Here is an 18,365-nt window from a genome sequence, read left to right as displayed (position 1 = left end):
TCTTTTAGTGTTCATACAAATATTTACACATTAAGTTTACTGAAAGTAAAAACAGTTGAAAGTCAGAGGACGTTTCTTTTTTTGCTGAGTATATGTATGATGATACTTGTGACAGTAGGCAATGTCTCTGCGAAATAATGCAATTTTTTTGAATGGCAAGAATTAGCTTTCTTTAAGTGAAAGGCTGTAATTAATTGACTTTTTTCAGTGATTAGTGTCGAGTTGTCTACAAAACATAGGCAGCAGTTTACATCTGGGCATCTCCATTCAAACATGTCAATAACAGCGCTTGGAGATGACTCTACAAGAAATAAAGCAAACACTACAGGAAACAGCCTCTGGAGCTGAAAGGTGCAGAAGGAAGAAGAGGAGTGAGGTGAAGCACACAGCCAGTCTCTTTGTAGAATGTCGGAATCTCACAAAATTGTTTTACTTTTTGCCTTTTTCCATTCTAAAATGACATGGGTACACTGTTCAACAATATGTGTGCGACTCAAGGCAAAGATCAATTTTCCATAATACTCTTGTCTTGAAAATCAGTAGTGTTAACCTCCATTATAAGTGCAGGCTAAGTATTTTTCAAAATTCATTAAAAAAATGCTTCACTTTAGAATGCAATTTAAGGTAAAATTTTACATATACCATGGTTGAAGAAAAAAAATTAACTTGAAAAATAGACAACTTATCCTTTAAGTCTTGTAATAAATAATAAAAATATGACATCTGGACAACAAACTTTTACAAACTGTTTCTGAGAGGCTTCCTCTGTAATGAACAAATCATTCTTATTATAAAGTGCCTTTTAGAATAAGCAGCTGTCTAAAGTCCTGTATACTGTAATTAACTGTGCATTACAGCGTGTAATACAAAGGATTTTTTTATGAGAGCATAGAGCTAAAACTTGATTAGAGTACATAGTCAATGTATAGACTTATGGTTTCCAGTATGCCTCTTTGGCCAATAGACTACAGTGCCTTATGAAGTCCAACTAACATGTTGGTTTGACTAGAAAGCAACAATACCTTTGCACCTTTTGCATGATATCCCAAGGTATTTTGTACCCATGATCCTGTGCCTAAAAATCCATAAGATCAAATGTTAAAATTACATTATGAAATCAAATAAAGTGGTTATGGTTATGCTTTATCTTGTTGTAGAGGCATCTTCGAAATGGCTAACTTTATCAATTAAATGATTGCTATATACATAGAAAACACTTTTTCACTATTTAGGTTATCTCAAATTGTGTGGTTGTGAAGTATATTTATTGTACTTAATTACTTGTGGGTTGGAAAACTTGGGTGCTATGTTAAGAAGTGTAAACACAGATGAGAAATGACTGCCAAGAAATTTATGATTCTTATTAATTTGGGTATATCTTGAGTATTTGGGTGCTACATTCAATCTAAACAAAGGCCACATGGACCATTCAGCTATCCCTTTCCATTCCATAATTTTCGTCTTACTTACTAATGCTAAAAGCATCCTTGAAAGTTACTTCAGAGCAATCATCCACACTGGAACCATCTGCTCTGGAAATCCTTTCTGTTTCTCAATGCTGATTATTTCCAGGTCACTTCTGTAAATGATATTCTTTAGAATATCAATGTGTCTTATCAAACTGCTGTCATCGGGGTCCAACCTGCAGCCTTTCCTGGCCATGTTGTCCTTAATTATTATAACTCCATTCAGTTTCAGACCTGCTTTGCATTTGATGAGGAACTCCAATAAGTCTTTGTCAGTAAGATGACCTAGCAAAAGAGAAGAAAAGATACACTCAAGGTTTTTCTTTTGGCCCTTTTCAGTTTCATATGCTGATTTGATTTTGTATGATTCATGGAAAACAATGCAAGTTACCAAGTTCCCTCTTAAACTGGATTAAACTGCAATAATGTAAAAAGCAACAATTAACTAATTTGATAGTTTGTACTGTGTTGCCCAGTATTTTACAATCATGTTCCTGCCAATCCATTCAGATCAGTAGAGACCTATGGTCAATTTCAGTAGTTTAGGACATAATGCGGGAATCAGTTCTAAACAGGATGTCAATTTATCACAGGGCACACTCACTTTTACAGTTGTGCATCCTTGTATGATGACAAAAGACATTTGCAAATTAGCTTAACATGCACATCTTTGAGATGTAGATGTAAACCCGTGTTTAAAAAGGTCAAGCAGGTTTATATAGCAAAGAAAATGAATAAGCTCCATACAAACAGTAGCATTACACAACAATATTGCAGACCTCTGTATTCAATTTTATTTATATGAAATAATCATCCAACAACAAAAATAATGCTTGAAAACAACCCAACCAAATGCAGTCAAAAAATGGAAACAGTCAGAATAAACATTGAAAATTGTGTTCTTGATGTTATTCAAACAAAGAATGCTTGAAAAAGGCAACATATTGTTGTTAATATTTGATAGAATCTACTTTATTTTACCTCTTATAGGGACTATTTAAGATTTTTGGACTATGTTGATTGTAGTTATATGATATTTTTATATCTGAACTTTAATTAAAGTACTACATGAGCACTCTTTTTGTCTCCTTTGAGTTGAGCAAATGCTTATTATGCTGAGTATTCTTCCAACTTTACTGCCATTTGGTTGAAAGGCAGTTTTTATACAACAACCTGGTGTCACTTCCAGCCAAATTCTGAGATCACCTCCAAGATGATTGATCATATGCTTCATGGACACCAGGTTTGAACTCCCATTAGGAGTTCCCTGGCTGCATGTACTGTCTGAGAGACAGCACAGTTCCATATGTACCCTTTTGAGACCATGTGCCCTCTACCTGGCTTGTGTTCCTTGGATGTTTCTCCTCACCCATCACACTATCACATAATGGCTTAAACATTCCTATACACAAGTCCCCACATTTTGTCAGTTGTAGATATGTATATACTGCAAGGAAAGCATCTAAATAGAAAACAAGGGCACAACTGTATTTTCATGGCCACTTTAGAAAATATAGAGTCACACTGATAGACGTGAGGGGACTTGTATGAATATATATTAAATGTCTACATCTGCGTATTAAAATGTTAGCTTTGGATGATATAAACTCTAAATCAAGGCTAATGATGTCAGACCCATTTACACCTTTGCAAAAATCCAGCAAGTAACAGTACTGAAATGGGAAAAAATGCAGATTAAAAAAAGTCAACTTGAAGTACATACAGTATTAACAGGGTAACACAGAGAAACTATATTAGAAATGACAGAGGAGATTCTTTTTTTCTAATGAGACTGTGTTCCTTTAATGTAGGTACTGACATCCTTCACTTATTCCACAATTCTGTAATGGCCAATGTAATTTTCTACTTTGTGGCGGGCTGGGTCAGCAACTTCACTTTAAGAGAAGCCCACCAAATCAACAAGCTAATTTAAAATCTTTCTGACACACTAACACTGAGGGATTTCAGCCAACAAAATTTTCAGGAGAAGTGAGTCCAGATATGCTACTGGGGCTCCATCATACCAACCTCAGTGTGACTGTGACAGCCAAGTCAGACGTTTTCTTTCTTTTTAGTCATACTGGTGTGTGTTCACACCATAGTGTTTGTGGGTGTGTGGGGGTGTGTGCATGTGTGTGTGTGTGAGCTTCTGTAAAAAGCCAAATTTCCCCATTGGGGACAAATAAAGTTTATAATATCTATCTATCTATCTATCTATCTATCTATCTATCTATCTAGAAGGAATGGTGTGATTGTTATTAATGATAAATTTAAACAAGCAAAATCATGTTTTATAGAAGCCAACATATTGAACACATCCTCGAGTTGCATTTTTTGAGCATTGTAAGCAAGCTAAACTCCCAACTATCATGGCTGATATTTTGTTGCATTTTACATTTAACACCATCCAACCTCTGCTCCTTAGGGACAAGCTGACAGAGATGGAAGCAGATTCATACCTGGTGGCATGGATCGTGGACTATCTTACAGACAGACCTCAGTATGTGCGTCTCGGGAACTGCAGGTCTGACATTGTGGTCAGCAACACAGGAGCGACGCAGGGACTGTACTTTCTCTGGTCCTGTTCAGCCTATATACATCGGACTTCCAATACAACTCAGATTCCTGCCACGTGCAAAAGTTCGCTGACGACACTGCTATCGTGGACTGCATCAAGAGTGGGCAGGAGGAGGAGTATAGGAAGCTAATCAAGGACTTTGTTAAATGGTGCAACTCAAACCACTTACACCTGAACACCAGCAAAACCAAGGAGCTGGTGGTGGATTTTAGGAGGCCCAGGCCCCTCATGGACCCCGTGATCATCAAAGGAGACTGTGTGCAGAGGGTACAGACCTATAAATACCTGGGAGTGCAGCTGGATGATAGATTGGACTGGACTGTCAATACTGATGCTCTGTGTAAGAAAGGACAAAGCCGACTATACTTCTTTAGAAGGCTGGCGTCCTTCAACATCTGCAATAAGATGCAGCAGATGTTCTACCAGACAGTTGTGGCGAGTGCCCTTTTCTACACGGTGGTGTGCTGGGGAGGCAGCATAAAGAAGAGGGAAGCCTCACACCTGGACAAACTTGTGAGGAAGGCAGGCTCTATTGTAGGACTGAAGCTGGACAGTTTAACATCCATGGCAAAGCAATGGGTGCTGAGCAGGCTCCTGTCAATCATGGATAATCCATTGCATCCACTGAACAGTGTCATCTCCAGGCAGAGGAGGAGCTTCAGCGACAGACTGCTGTCACGGTCCTGTTCCACTGACAGGCTGAGGAGATCGTTCCTCCCCCACACTATGCGACTCTTCAATTCCACCCGGGGGGGGTAAACGTTAACATTATTCAAAGTTATTGTCTGTTTTTACCTGCATTTTTATTGCTCTTTAATTTATTATTGTTTTTTGTATCAGCATACTGCTGCTGGAGTATGTGAATTTCCCCTTGGGGATTAATAAAGTATCTATCTATCTATCTATCTATCTATCCACCCATCCATCCATTGTCTAACCCGCTGAATCCGAATACAGGGTCACGGGGGTCTGCTGGAGCCAATCCCAGCCAACACAGGGCACAAGGCAGGAACCAATCCTGGGCAGGGTGCCAACCCACCGCAGGACACACACAAACACACCCACACACCAAGCACACACTAGGGCCAATTTAGAATCACCAATCCACCTAACCTGCGTGTTACCTGCATGGAGGAAACCGGAGCGCCCGGAGGAAACCCACGCAGACACGGGGAGAACATGCAAACTCCACGCAGGGAGGACCGGAAGCGAACCCGGTCTCCTAACTGCGAGGCAGCAGCGCTACCACTGCGCCACCGTGCCGCCCCTATCTATCTATCTATCTATCTATCTATCTATCTATCTATCTATCTATCTATCTATCTATCTATCTATCTATCTATCTATCTATCGTAACTAATGGATGTCCCAAGTCCAAGGAGCAAACAAGGCTCAAAATATCATTCTTGGACATTCCATTAGTCCTTTGTTAGTGAACCAGAACAGTTCTGTTTTAACTATGATCTTTCATGAGCTGTTTAAACTCAGTACCTACTATTCTGTTGCATTTTTTCTATCCATGTACTACTCACAAATGATACTTTACATTTCACAAATTAGAATCTTATGTGTACAGTATATTGTCAGGCAGCGTATAGCATAAATGAGTACAGGGCACAACATAAAGAAATGAAGTGAATATGAAGATAGCAATAAATGCATGCTAAAAACTCCAATTTGGACACCACACGTAGAGAATTCAGATGTTAAGGCTGATACAGATATATATGCTTTTAACCATATTACTACATTTAATTTTATACATTTGGCCGAGTAAGCACATATGCCATTTCCTCCATTTTAATCACTCAGCAAACTTTAGATATTTTTGGTATATATTTATCATCTCAAGTTTTTACATATGGCCAAGTAATTTGGTCTAGAGCAATCTTAGGAGAAAAAGTTGAAGTTCCTGATACAGAAAAGCAAAGAAAACTAAGTCCCAATGAAAACAGTGTTTACTCAAAACATTCTGCATAAGGAAGTATTTTCTGTTTAAACATGTTACAAGGGGGTTCCCCCGTGCTCACTTCGCTCGCCAAGGGCCACTGCTATGCACCCGCCACTTCACATCTCTGCCGCGCATCCCAAGGAGATGCGGTCGCTCCTCTGATACCCCCTCTTAAATGGTGATACAATGGGAAAGTCATAGTTTTTATTTACCTCCTCTTTGCTCAATTAGCTGCCACGTGATCTGCATCTCGTGCAGCGCTTCAAGCATTTAAAAGCCTGTACAGCAGCTGTCCTACTCTTTGTCTTTTATTTCCAGCCCTGGGCATGGTTAAATCTTTTGGCACAAAGTCTTGTCCCGCGGGACGTTCCATTTAAAAATGGAATAAGAATCTAAAAATCGAACAACATCACATTACAGTTCGATAAATTCTGAAAAGCCCAATTTAAAGCATGACAAAAAACGTGACATTAAAACGTGACATAAAATCGTTGCAGTTTTGGGCTTATGATTTTATATATAGAGAGTAGATTTATATTAGTAAGGAATTATGTAGGCATATGAGTATATATACAACAAACATTTTAGCATACAAGTTACATGTACAGTATACCTAAAATATGTAATTATACAAGTTATGTATCCATTTTTTCATCCTTCGTTTGTGCTAACAGCCATTAGCACTGTACGACCATACAATATTAAAACCTTCTTTCCATAGAAGCAGTTACTGCTAATATATTACTATGTGCTTGTCCTCAGCAGTTAATTCAATCCACATCATCAAAGAGGAGCAGCTCACTACTGTGTGACATCTACATTACATAAAATTAAACTCAACCAACTGAAGCTCATATTATTGCCCTGGTCATAGAACTGCTCACCTGGAGGCACTGAATGAATTGTCTTTTTGCAATCTTATACTAAACCAGAGGTGAGGAGATTTGTCAAAGATAGACTTTGTAATGGCACAGTGACTCTGTTATTAGCACTACAGTATTGGGGCTAATGAGGACTTTGAAATTAAGTTTCTATTTTCTACCAATCATTGAAAATGCCTTTACCCATATTTTATCTCAATGTACAAAAATTTGAAGGAAGCATAAAGAGAAAATGCTATTTACTGTAATCAAGTGTGGATGAGAAAATATACCACTGTAGTGTTTTATTTACGTAGTATCAATTCATACCCAATTCATCCTTTCCTGTTACAATATGCTTAATGCAGTGCATGGCCAAAGAAACCAGAAGTCTAATGATACAAACTTAATTACCATGACAATATAGTGCTTTTACTTGAACAGTTCTGAAAGTCTATTTGATTGTTATAATAATCATTTGTTCTACTTTCAGTCAGTGCAAAACCTAAGGGGATTATTTAAAATGACTGGTGGTGCAAGGTAAAGTTATAGGAAAGTACAATATTATATTATCCTCTGAATGCACCACCAAATTATATTTTCAGTGCAGGGTATAATATCCACAAAGGCCCATAATTTATTATTCAAATGTAACCATATAGTTACTTGAATAGATAAAAAGGAACATTTTAAAATGTATTGATTGATTGACTGTCTCCTTGCTTTTTTGCCCAAAATTTTCAATTCTTAGCCATTTTTATTTTCATTGATACTGTCTTGATAAGAAACTTACATGCAACCCACTGGATCCAGATAACATCGTATTTCTTGACTGGTGGAGTCAAGTCCTGCAGGGAATAGCAGTAGTATGTCTCAATCCTGTCTGCGTCATTTCCAAGGTAATTCTCATGTGCATGGATCAGGTACTCTTCCATCATGTCAGCCATCTCAACAGTTTCAAATATTGGCAAGAGGACATTCTTTGTGACTCTGCCAATCCCAGAGCCACAGTCAAGGGCACATTCAGTGCCAGCCTTTCCTGTACCCTGCCAGAGAAAGCAAAGAAAAATGGACAATCTCCTCACAGTAAATAGTTTTCTGTTCAAATCTATTGGAGCATCCTCCTCATTGCCAGATCCAAAAGCTATACAAACCAATTCCTATTCAAAATATAGCTTTTTGTAATGAAATAATTTTAAATTTTAAAATTACAGGTCTAATGTAATGGTAGAGGTGAATTATTATTGAGTGTATATGTGTTTAAGATTACTAGTACTGAACAAAGGTGGACTACAAAGCTTTTAGTAAAAGATGCAACAGAATACAAATTAAGATTCTGATGCAAAGCTAATATTAATGGGCTATGGAAGGCTTCAGATCATCCAATCAGGCACATTCCCAAGTGATCATAAATACATTGCATTTTCCATATTCATCCATCTATTATCCAACCCGCTATATCCTAACTACAGGGTCACGGGGTTCTGCTAGAACCAATCCCAGCCAACACAGGGTGCAAGGCAGGAAATAGACCCTGGGCAGGGTGCCAGCCCACCACAGGCATTTTCCATATTCTGTTACTATTTGAGGCTCCAATCACAATGTTCTAAACTTCCAATCAATACAATGCCCACCATGATAAGATGAATTACAGTACATGTTAAAGTTAAAACAGGTTTCTCAGTGTCTACTGTAAGCATTCAGTCCATGTAATAGATAGATAGATAGATAGATAGATAGATAGATAGATAGATAGATAGATAGATAGATAGATAGATAGATAGATAGATAGATAGATAGATAGATAGATAGATAGATAGATAGATAGATAAAACATTTAGTTTTGTTTTCATTCTCTACTCTGCTACTACCTCCAGTGGGTCCAGAGTTGTCCCATAATTGAGCTTACCCATTTAATTAGCTTGTTGATTCGGTCGGCCTCTGTTGAAGTGATGCTACCAGCCTAGCACACTACAACGCAGAACTTCACACAGGCCATTACAGAGTTATAGAAGATGTGAAGGATGTCACTACCCCCATTAATGGAGCACAGTGCTCTGCCCTGTCTTCTATAGTTCCTCTGTGCACTTCAACCTGTCACTGATGTGGACCCTAAATACTTTTAGTAAAGCATCACCTCTACATTCATTTCCTTAATTGTGACCAGGCAAAGAGGCTCTTTGGTACTAATTCCTTAGTTTTGCTGATGTTAAGTTGCAGGCAATTCTGCACCAAGGAACAAAGTTCTCCACCTGACTCCTCTGTCTCAACCCTGTTATGAATAAATTCCACAATTGCAGAAACATCAGAAAATTTCTACAAGCGACATGACCTGGTGTTATATTTATAGTCTAGTTTACAGGGTGAAGAGAAATTGAGACAGGGCTGTTCCTTGTGTTGCTCAGTGTTACTACAGAAGAACAAAGCTAGTTGTGCCATTGCTACAGTTATATATTGCTGCAAGTCAATGGAGATTATGCTTAAGGTTTATAATGCACTAGAATGGCCTCACCTGGAATGTTATGTTAAGCTTTGGTCTCCATATTACAAAAAATAAATAGCAGTGCTAAAGAAAGACTATAGAAGGGCAGCTAGTGGGATTCTGTGTCTAAGAGGAGAGACTGAAGGAGTTGAATCTTTTCAGTTAAAGCTAAAAGACATTAAGAGGTGGCATGATTAAGTGTTTAAAATTATAAATGGAATTAGAACAGTGGATGCCAGTTGTTACTTTAAAATAAATTGTGAAAGAAGAACACCGTTGGAATTGCTGGGGGAAATTTTGCACACATTTTAGGAAGTTCACGCAAAGAACAATTGATACATAGAATAAACTATCAAGTAGTGTTGTGGATAGGACTTTGGGGACTTTCAAATCTCAACTTGATGTTATTCTGAACAATCTAGGTCAATAGGATGGACAAGCTTGTTTGGGCTGAATGACTTGTTCTTGTCACAATTTTTCTAATATTCTAATTTGTGCAGTCAATTGCTGTGGACTCGTGCATCAGCATATGTCATCAGTGCTGCAGTCTTATTTAGGATAGATGCTTGGTTTAAATATTTGAACTTTATGTTATAATTGTTCATTTATAACACTTTTCAAACCTCTTTTCATCTTCTTTTTATGCAAATATAGTTTTGTGGGTCATAGAATTTAGTTCTGGTACTACTTTCTGCTTGTGTTGTTTTCAAATAATTTAAAATTCTTTGTGGCCTTTTCTGACACCATCTTGGTTATCATGTGGGCCACAATTTTAGTAGAGGTTGCTATGACTCTGCTATGCAGCATAAAATCATGGAGCTGATGTCATAAGCGCAACAGGATAAATGGTCAGCACTATCCTCATCCTGGTCCAAGTCTGCAGATAAATCAAGAGAAATCTCTGTGTGTGTGATTGTTGTTTGTGCTCATTAATAGCGTTATAAAGACTCTTTTCTGACATTGACTTCAACCTTTAGCTAACAATTTGGTTTTTGATGAATAATGGGGCAGATTCCCTGCAACCATCTTTTGCTGGTACTTTGTGTCATTTTCTCTGCCAGTGACCTCTGTTATTCAAAGTTTGTCCCTTTATCTTGGCAAACATAACAATTACAAGGTAAAAGCTAAATAAATAACAAACAAGCTATTGTAAGCATTTATGAATTTCAGAATAGACTTTGTACACTTTTTGATTTAGAGTTGTATCTTATTTATGACTAGACACAGACATAGGGGACTGGGCGGTCTCATGGTCTGGAATCCCTACAGATTTTTTCTCCAGCCGTCTGGAGTTTTTTTTTTTTGCTTTTTCTGTCCCCCCTGGCCATTGGATCTTACTCTTATTCTATGTTAATTAATGTTGATTTATTTTATTTTTCTTACTGTGTCTTTTATTTTTCTATTCTTTATTATGTAAAGCACTTTGAGCTACTGTTTGTATGAAAATGTGCTAGATAAATAAATGTTGTTGTTTTTTTATTTGAAGAAAAATATATACATTTTTAAGAGCAATATTACTACAACAATACCAATTAGCAGTTTTTACAGTTTAAAAAACCCTGAAGGAGATGAAAGAAAAAAGCTACTTTACAATTACAGCATTTAATTAAAGTTGGAGTAAGACCCTTGGGGTTAGGATTGATGATCCTTCAAAATTACACTGAATTAACATTCCGCAACAAAATATTAGCGCAGAGAGAAAAATATGGGTAGATACTGGGAAAATGTGCAGTCTCTAAAGGGAAGGTATCCAGTTCAGAATTCAAAACCAGCACTATAAGGTAACACGACTAACCATCATGCACATTTCTACCCACTAATTATTACCCATCCATCCATCCATTATCCAACCCGCTATATCCTAACTATAGGGTCATGGGGGTCTGCTGGAGCCAATCCCAGCCAACACAGGGTGCAAGGCAGGAAACAAACCCTGGGAAGGACGCCAGCCCACTGCAGCTAATTATTACGCTTTTTATTAAATAATTTAAAATAGTATAAATTATATTAAACTTGTTGAGTTTAAAATTCTTTCCCTATATTTTATGCAATGCATTATTTAGTCAATGGTCTATTAAAAACCAGTGCTATAAAAACAGAGATAGATAGATAGATAGATAGATAGATAGATAGATAGATAGATAGATAGATAGATAGATAGATAGATAGATAGATAGATAGATAGATAGATAGATAGAACATGCTTTTCATGCAATGATTAAATTGCACACAGAGACAAAAGGCTTATTTTTCTGACAACATCCAGTAATATATTATATAATTTTGATTTATTAGTGCATATTTTTTTGTTGCCAGTATTTTTTTTTCTGTCCCAGCAACACATCTTGATAAATGTGCAATCAAATGTGCATTGGTTCTCCTAATGTAAATTTATAACTCAAAAGTTACTGAAATATGAGCCAAACTTGACCAGGTTAGACAAAATGATTTCCTGTGTTGAGGAGAAATAAATGAAATACAGGTTCAGAGTGTCCAGCTTTGGCTCTGTCTCATTATTAATTTTTCTGGGGTTTTTTGTGTTTGTCTTTGTGTTTAATATAATAATAAACTTGAAAAGGTACCATTACTTTCAGCTGTATAACTGTGTGTATACTGTACAATTTCCTTTTATTCATAAATGGAGATTAAAGGGTGGCATGAAGCCACTAACACAGTATAAAGAGTCTGAGGTTTCAAACACCCTCCATTGGTTTACCCACAGGTTAGGAGAGTTGGTGATGCTTAACTGGCATCTGTTTGTGTGTGTCTTTATCTTGTGATGGGCAGGCTCCCATTGTGCTATAGTCACTTGTGTTGGCAAAACAGATTCTCAGTACTCAGCATTAGCAATCAAATGGCAGTGTGTGCATGCCAGGCGCTTATGCCAACCTGAATAAACAGCAGAATGGGAGTCTGAGTAAATCATCATTACACATCACAATCATGACTGTTACAAAATATTTTAAAAATGTAACATCTACAGTATTGTACCTCTTTGGTAAGGCAAATAAATAACTGAAAATTCCCCCACTAAGTTAAGTGAGCCTCAAAATGTTAACAGAATGTTGTGCCATATATACGTTTTCTAACTTGTTAAAATAAGAAAGTACTTATTTTGTCACAATTACAACAAGCAGACAAACAAGCTTTAAAAAGTAAATTTTTTGTCATTTAAATATCGATAACAGCATTTGTATACTTTCTCATGATTTCAAAGTTGTAAATGTTTAATAGTAGTGAGATTTACCTTATATTGTAACTTTCTATTACAAACAATTTAAAATATTTGACATTATATTAGATTAGATATCCTTTATTAATTCCATGGGGTAATTCAGAAATGAGACATGGATATGTAATAATATAGCTGGGACTCTAAATCATATCTTTACTATTTTCCATTTTACATGCTCACATTAGAGGATATTTCATAATTTCCGAAAGAATTACAAGCAACTTCATGTAAAAGAACCCTATTATTTATTATATATGTGTAGAGACAAGTGCTTTGAACATGGCAAAGGTGCTACATAAATAAAATGTATTATTATTAATTGTATAATTAACCCAGCAAGTCACAGGCAAAGATCAAACACCTTGCCCTAAGCAAAATCTGATGGAGGCAACTTGTTGAAGCCCTATGCCCCAATTTGGAGTTATATGTGTAGAATCTAGGACTGTGAGTAGACAAAGTATACAGTATGTGCTTTTCACTCATTCATTCATTTTCTAAATTTACTTTTTCAGTGCAGTGTTGTGGAAAGCCAGACTAATCAGCTATCTAAGGAAACACAAGGAGCCTAGACTGAATAATCATTATTTATAATTACAGGCTAAGATCCAGTATTTACAGTATAATTTACAAGAGCTAATTTGCAATTGATTGCACATTTTTTAATATGCCTTGTATAAGGGTAAAACGTTCTGCATCTTTAAAAGTATGCACTGTGTATATACTAACAATCAAGTGCAATAGAAATGTAATTATTTAATTGTGAGAAAGCCCATCAAAGCAATTTTTTGTTTAACTGTACAACTAATCGATGTATAATCATCTGCTGATTTTTACTTATGAAAGAATATTTTCTTATACTTTTCTGTATGTTAAATATATTTGATAATTTTTATTGGAATTAATTTTCTATATAATGTATACTGTTTCATGCATAACTGTAATGATCCAGCTTAATAGCTTTAAGTGACATAGAAATCATAAAATCATGAAATTCATGAAAAAAAAATAAAAATAAAAAAATATAAAATAAAATCATGATTCATGTCATGAAATCTCTGCTACTGGCTCATCTAACAGCTGCTATACCAGGTTGAACCTGGAGAGGGCACTGGCAGACTCATCCCTGTTTCTTTCCTGTCCTCAGGATGGAATACCGTTGACACCAGCACCCCATTTCTGCTTCTGCCAACAACCCCACCTCTTCCTGTCAAGACATCTTTAAAATCCTGAGCCTTATGAATCATATCAGCGGATTGATTCACAACTGAGAAGACGTTTCCTCCAGTCTCTGTGTTTTTTTTTAGTATTTTCATTTATTTTGTCATCTACAATATATGAGCTCACTCTCCATTGCCCAGCTCTTTATCTGTTTGTGTCTCATTTTTTAACAAACACTACAATAGACTGGTGTTTGATATGCCACTCTGACTTATACTGGATTAATTGAGTAATATAGAACGGGATAGTGTCACGCTTTATCATTTCTTTATGTCTCAATTCCTCAGGCTTTTGTTATTGATTACTGATGCAATGCAAACTTTTAGTGCCATCAAACATTTATTATTCGACTATATTGTTAATATTTACATAGTGCCAGACATTCCATTTTCATAAAGGGCTGGGATACATTTTATTTCATGATTTTTTACTTTATAGTATTTTTTTTCTTTTTTCAGTTGGCTGATTCACCAATTGTGTCCTAGGCTCAAAGTCTGGCGTTTGTCTGTGTAGAGACTGCATAGTCCTCTTTTGTAGGTTTCCCTCTGTTACTCCAGTTTTCAGTTTGAAGATTTCCCCCCGCTTCTGCCTGTGCTGTTATTTTTTTATTTTTGTCTTACCTAGTAATAGTACAACGACAACATGTATTTATATAGCACATTTTCATACAAATTATGTAGCTCAAAGTGCTTTACAAAGATGAAGAAAGAGAAAAAAGAAAAATATAAAAATAAAATTAGGCAATACTAATTAACAAAGAATGAAGTATGGTCTGATGGCCAGGAGGGCAAAAAAAAAACTCCAGGGGGCTGGAGAAAAAAAAAAAAATCTGCAGGGGTTCTGAGGCCATGAGACCGCCCAGCCCCTACTGGGCATTCTACCTAACATAAATGATCTAAATCAGTCCTCATGGTTAATGTTAATCTCAAAGGAGTAGAAAGCAGTGAAGTCTTCTGTTAGTGCTATGGAGCATTCAGATTTAAAGTTCTTATGGACTCACTACATTTTCTGGGGTGCAGTTTATTGTCCATTCTCTCTTTTAATAGACTCATATGCTTTTGCAGAGGTGTGTGTCTGAACTTACAGTGCTCCTGTGCCTTTTCTGAAAAGGTTATGCTCCACTTAAAGTCAGATGGATGAATGGATGGATTGAGAATATGAAGGATGTTGCTTGTGTTCCCATTATATCTTTTTTTATATATACACACTTTGTTAATCCCCAAGGGGAAATGAAAACCATTTCAGAATGTACAGAGTGAAACTTTTCAGAAGAAAATTTAAGATAAAGGCTACACATGCCAGTTGTATGGATGTTTGTCTTTATAACCTGTAAGGCTGAATCCCTAGTGGTTTTTGACATTTTACAAGGCTTGAAAGTATCCACAGCCTGTACTCATTTTTAGCTGCAGTATGCATATGGCATTGACATTATGAGTTTTTAAAGACACAATGAAGTTATGATGTGACACACATACAACATTTCCCAACATTGGCAAAGGATCTTACGATCTTGAAAGATTCTATAAATAACCATGATTACTTACTTGCACATTCACATATGTCATTACATACGCCACCCAATGCCCTTCATATCCTGGCTGCAGGATTAAAGTCTGGTAACATGAGCACTATGCATTTTAATCAAAAGGGTCTGAGGGTGCAAGAAAGAATTTATCTTGGCTATATTACTAAAGCTGTGCTCTTGCCAAAGAAGTCAGTTTCTTAGTACACTGGATTAAATAATGAATCAGAATAACAAGCAGAAATTCTCATCTTTTAACACTGTTATAATCAACCTGTCTTCAAGCTGGCCTCTGAGATTAATTTAAATGGCTGTTTTTGGCTATACTACATATTATTAACAGACTGTTTGTGCTTCTTTTTGTTAAAAGCACATTTACACCCAAGATCTTAGAAACAGAATATCTCCTCTTACCATGCCTTATTATCTAGAAGTGTATACTATTTTATTATATATAATTTTATATTATATAAAATTATATTGTATATAATCTTGCATTATGAAAACAGAAAGCTTGAAGAAGGTTATATTTTTATTTAAATAAGCATCTCTTCAAAATTATATATATATATGTATATACAGTATAATTATATAAGTATATACAGTATAAAAAGAAGAACATACTCCAACAAACTTTTTGAGGAATTCTCTGGAGCCTTCTATGTCAATTTCAGAGAGCTCTATAAAGTCACCCATCATACCCTCTTCAGAGGCAGAAACATCTTTGTAGAAGTCCTTAGCTCTGGCATAGAACTGCTTTTCCCCATTAATGACTTCACTCGTTAGAGTATATAGTTTGACTGTTAATAAAAATATAAATTAGCATTAATAATGTGTTTTATGATTAAGAAAGAGTGCTATTTCTAGAAACTTTCATAATGTATACATAACAATGGTTTATAATCACGTGTTTGGTTCCAGACTTTATGAATCTCATATATCTGTTCATTTATGAGACCCAGTTAATTAAATCTAAGGGGAACTGAAGCACACCCTGGCAGCACTGAGCTAAGATAAAGGACCTAATCCTGGAGGGAAAGCCAGATCACTGCAGGACACGCTCACAATATGCATGTGTTTGTGATGGAAAACCGTAGTATCCAGAGAAAAACCCAAACAAACAGACATGGACGAATTACAACATGTAAACTGCACAGACGGCAACTGGGCTGGGATCTGAACCCAGTCTCCTGGAGCTAACCTCTTCTCCGCAATTCTTTTACTTATACAGCAAAGTTCTATGAAATACTCTGAAGCTTTGTAGATTGTTTCCAGACTTGCAGGTTATTGACTTTGTCATGCATAAAACCATTGTGAAATAAAATACTTCACTGTTGTTTTTCAGAAATGAAACATCCTTGATAAATGAAAAAAGTTGCATCCTTGTCAGCTGATGGAGAGAAAATAGCATTTATTTGCTTTCAAACAAACAAACAATACTTACTGATAAATGGCAATGAGCCAAAGCCAATTTAATATGTACATCTTAGGAAAAGCTGAACTGAATTCGATTATTGTTTGAGAAACTAAGGAAGGCCTCTATTATTCTCTAAAAGAGATTTGTCTAAAGAAATAAGAAACAATGTAGTATTTTATTCTTGGTGCTTACATCAGTAATTTCACCATATTTATCTGAGGAAAATTGTAAACCATTTGTGGCTACACATATTTTAGCCCATTGATCCTTTTTATTTATTTTAAAGTTAGACTAGAAGACAAAAAGAAGATTGCATTACTTTATTGGCCTTTTGCCATTGCAATTGACATTGACATATGCAGGGTGGCAATGTAGCTAGTGCTGCTGCCTAAGACAGCCACCAGATCATTGTTCATGTGGATTTTACCCTGTGGCTGCATAAGCTTTCCTCCAAGTTCTCCAATTTTAATTGATGACTCTGAACTGGCCTCATGATGGACCACTGTCATACCCAGCACTGATTCCTGCTTTGCATTCTTCCTGTATTGTGGGTTTGAAAATGTTATAAACCTCTCTGTATTTTCAATGGCAAATGTTTTCACTCACATTAAGCAGGTTATTAATGTACAGTATATGAGTTACATTTAAGCAAAAAGGTCTAACTCAGCTCATCACTTTTTAATTGCATTGAACCACGTAATGCCTGTCACAATTATGCAGTGAAATATATATATATATATATATATATATATATATATATATATATATATATATATATATATATATATATATTTGTGTCAGATATAGGGTTGTAGAAGTTATTCCATATTCAGCAATAATCTATTGAGACAATCTCTCGATTTAACTAATAGCAATAATGAAGACCTTTGTCTGTGGGAATGTTCCTTTAGCTCAGTAGGATAATCAGAGAGTGTGATGATACCAGATTAAATCCAGGTATGGGCTACACCTTATCTCAATCCCCTGGAGATAGTGTTTTGTCAGAGTGTGGCTTAATTAATATGGAGAATGAAAATTTTGAAGGTATCAGCAGTAAGTGTCAAATGCGCAATATGTATGAACCAGACTGGCGGGTTTAAATGTGAAAGATGTGAAAATGTTTTAGGTGACTTATGGTGAAGCTGAATGTGGTCTCGTGTGAGTGAGTATTGGAGTGTGTATATCAGTGTAACTCTGAAAGCCTGATGCTCCAGGGTAGATTCTTGCCTTGTACCCAAGGCTGCCTGGATAGGCTGCAGCCCCTTAATCTAAAATATAATAAGGAGGTTTGATAACAATGCACTTGTTTACAAATGTAAATTACACATATTATAATATTATTAGCTGTTTTAAAAAAAATTTTGCTTGTTTTTACTATTTTCAAAATATGCAGTCACTCAAGATTATGAGATAATTTATGAAGCATGTCTTCCACACCACAAGTATTACAATGTAATCAGATCTCAAGAGCGCCGTAGTCATTTAAGATGTTGAAGTCATATTGAAGGGCAGCTTTTCTATGCAAACTTCACTGGTTTAAAATTACATTTCCAAAACTCATTTACTTACTTATCTATTTAATTTTTTGGCAATATTTTATAACATCCTTGCAACATTATAAGGCTACAAAACAGGA

The 18,365-nt window shown here is 36.0% G+C and overlaps 1 protein-coding gene across 2 annotated transcripts in view; it reads right to left on the bottom strand.

The window, feature by feature from the left end:
• Positions 1 to 18,365, bottom strand: part of mettl11b (methyltransferase like 11B) — a 45,083-nt gene that overhangs the window by 24,378 nt on the left and 2,340 nt on the right. Inside the window, exons 2-4 of one of the 2 annotated variants that reach the window (XM_039735570.1) lie at positions 15,937 to 16,112; positions 7,649 to 7,901; positions 1,471 to 1,751 (exon numbers count right to left, since the gene is read on the bottom strand). In XM_039735570.1, the coding sequence (XP_039591504.1) occupies positions 1,495 to 1,751; positions 7,649 to 7,901; positions 15,937 to 16,112 (686 nt within the window). In that variant the 3' untranslated portion in view covers positions 1,471 to 1,494. Of the gene's footprint in view, positions 1 to 688; positions 1,752 to 7,648; positions 7,902 to 15,936; positions 16,113 to 18,365 lie in introns of those variants that run through there. The other variant, XM_039735571.1, reaches the window with a different exon arrangement.

The sequence above is a fragment of the Polypterus senegalus genome, chromosome 14 (genome assembly GCF_016835505.1).
Source record: "Polypterus senegalus isolate Bchr_013 chromosome 14, ASM1683550v1, whole genome shotgun sequence".
Lineage (NCBI taxonomy): Eukaryota > Metazoa > Chordata > Cladistia > Polypteriformes > Polypteridae > Polypterus > Polypterus senegalus.
Note: the sequence above shows the minus strand (reverse complement) of the source record. Positions and strands in the feature narration are given on the sequence as shown.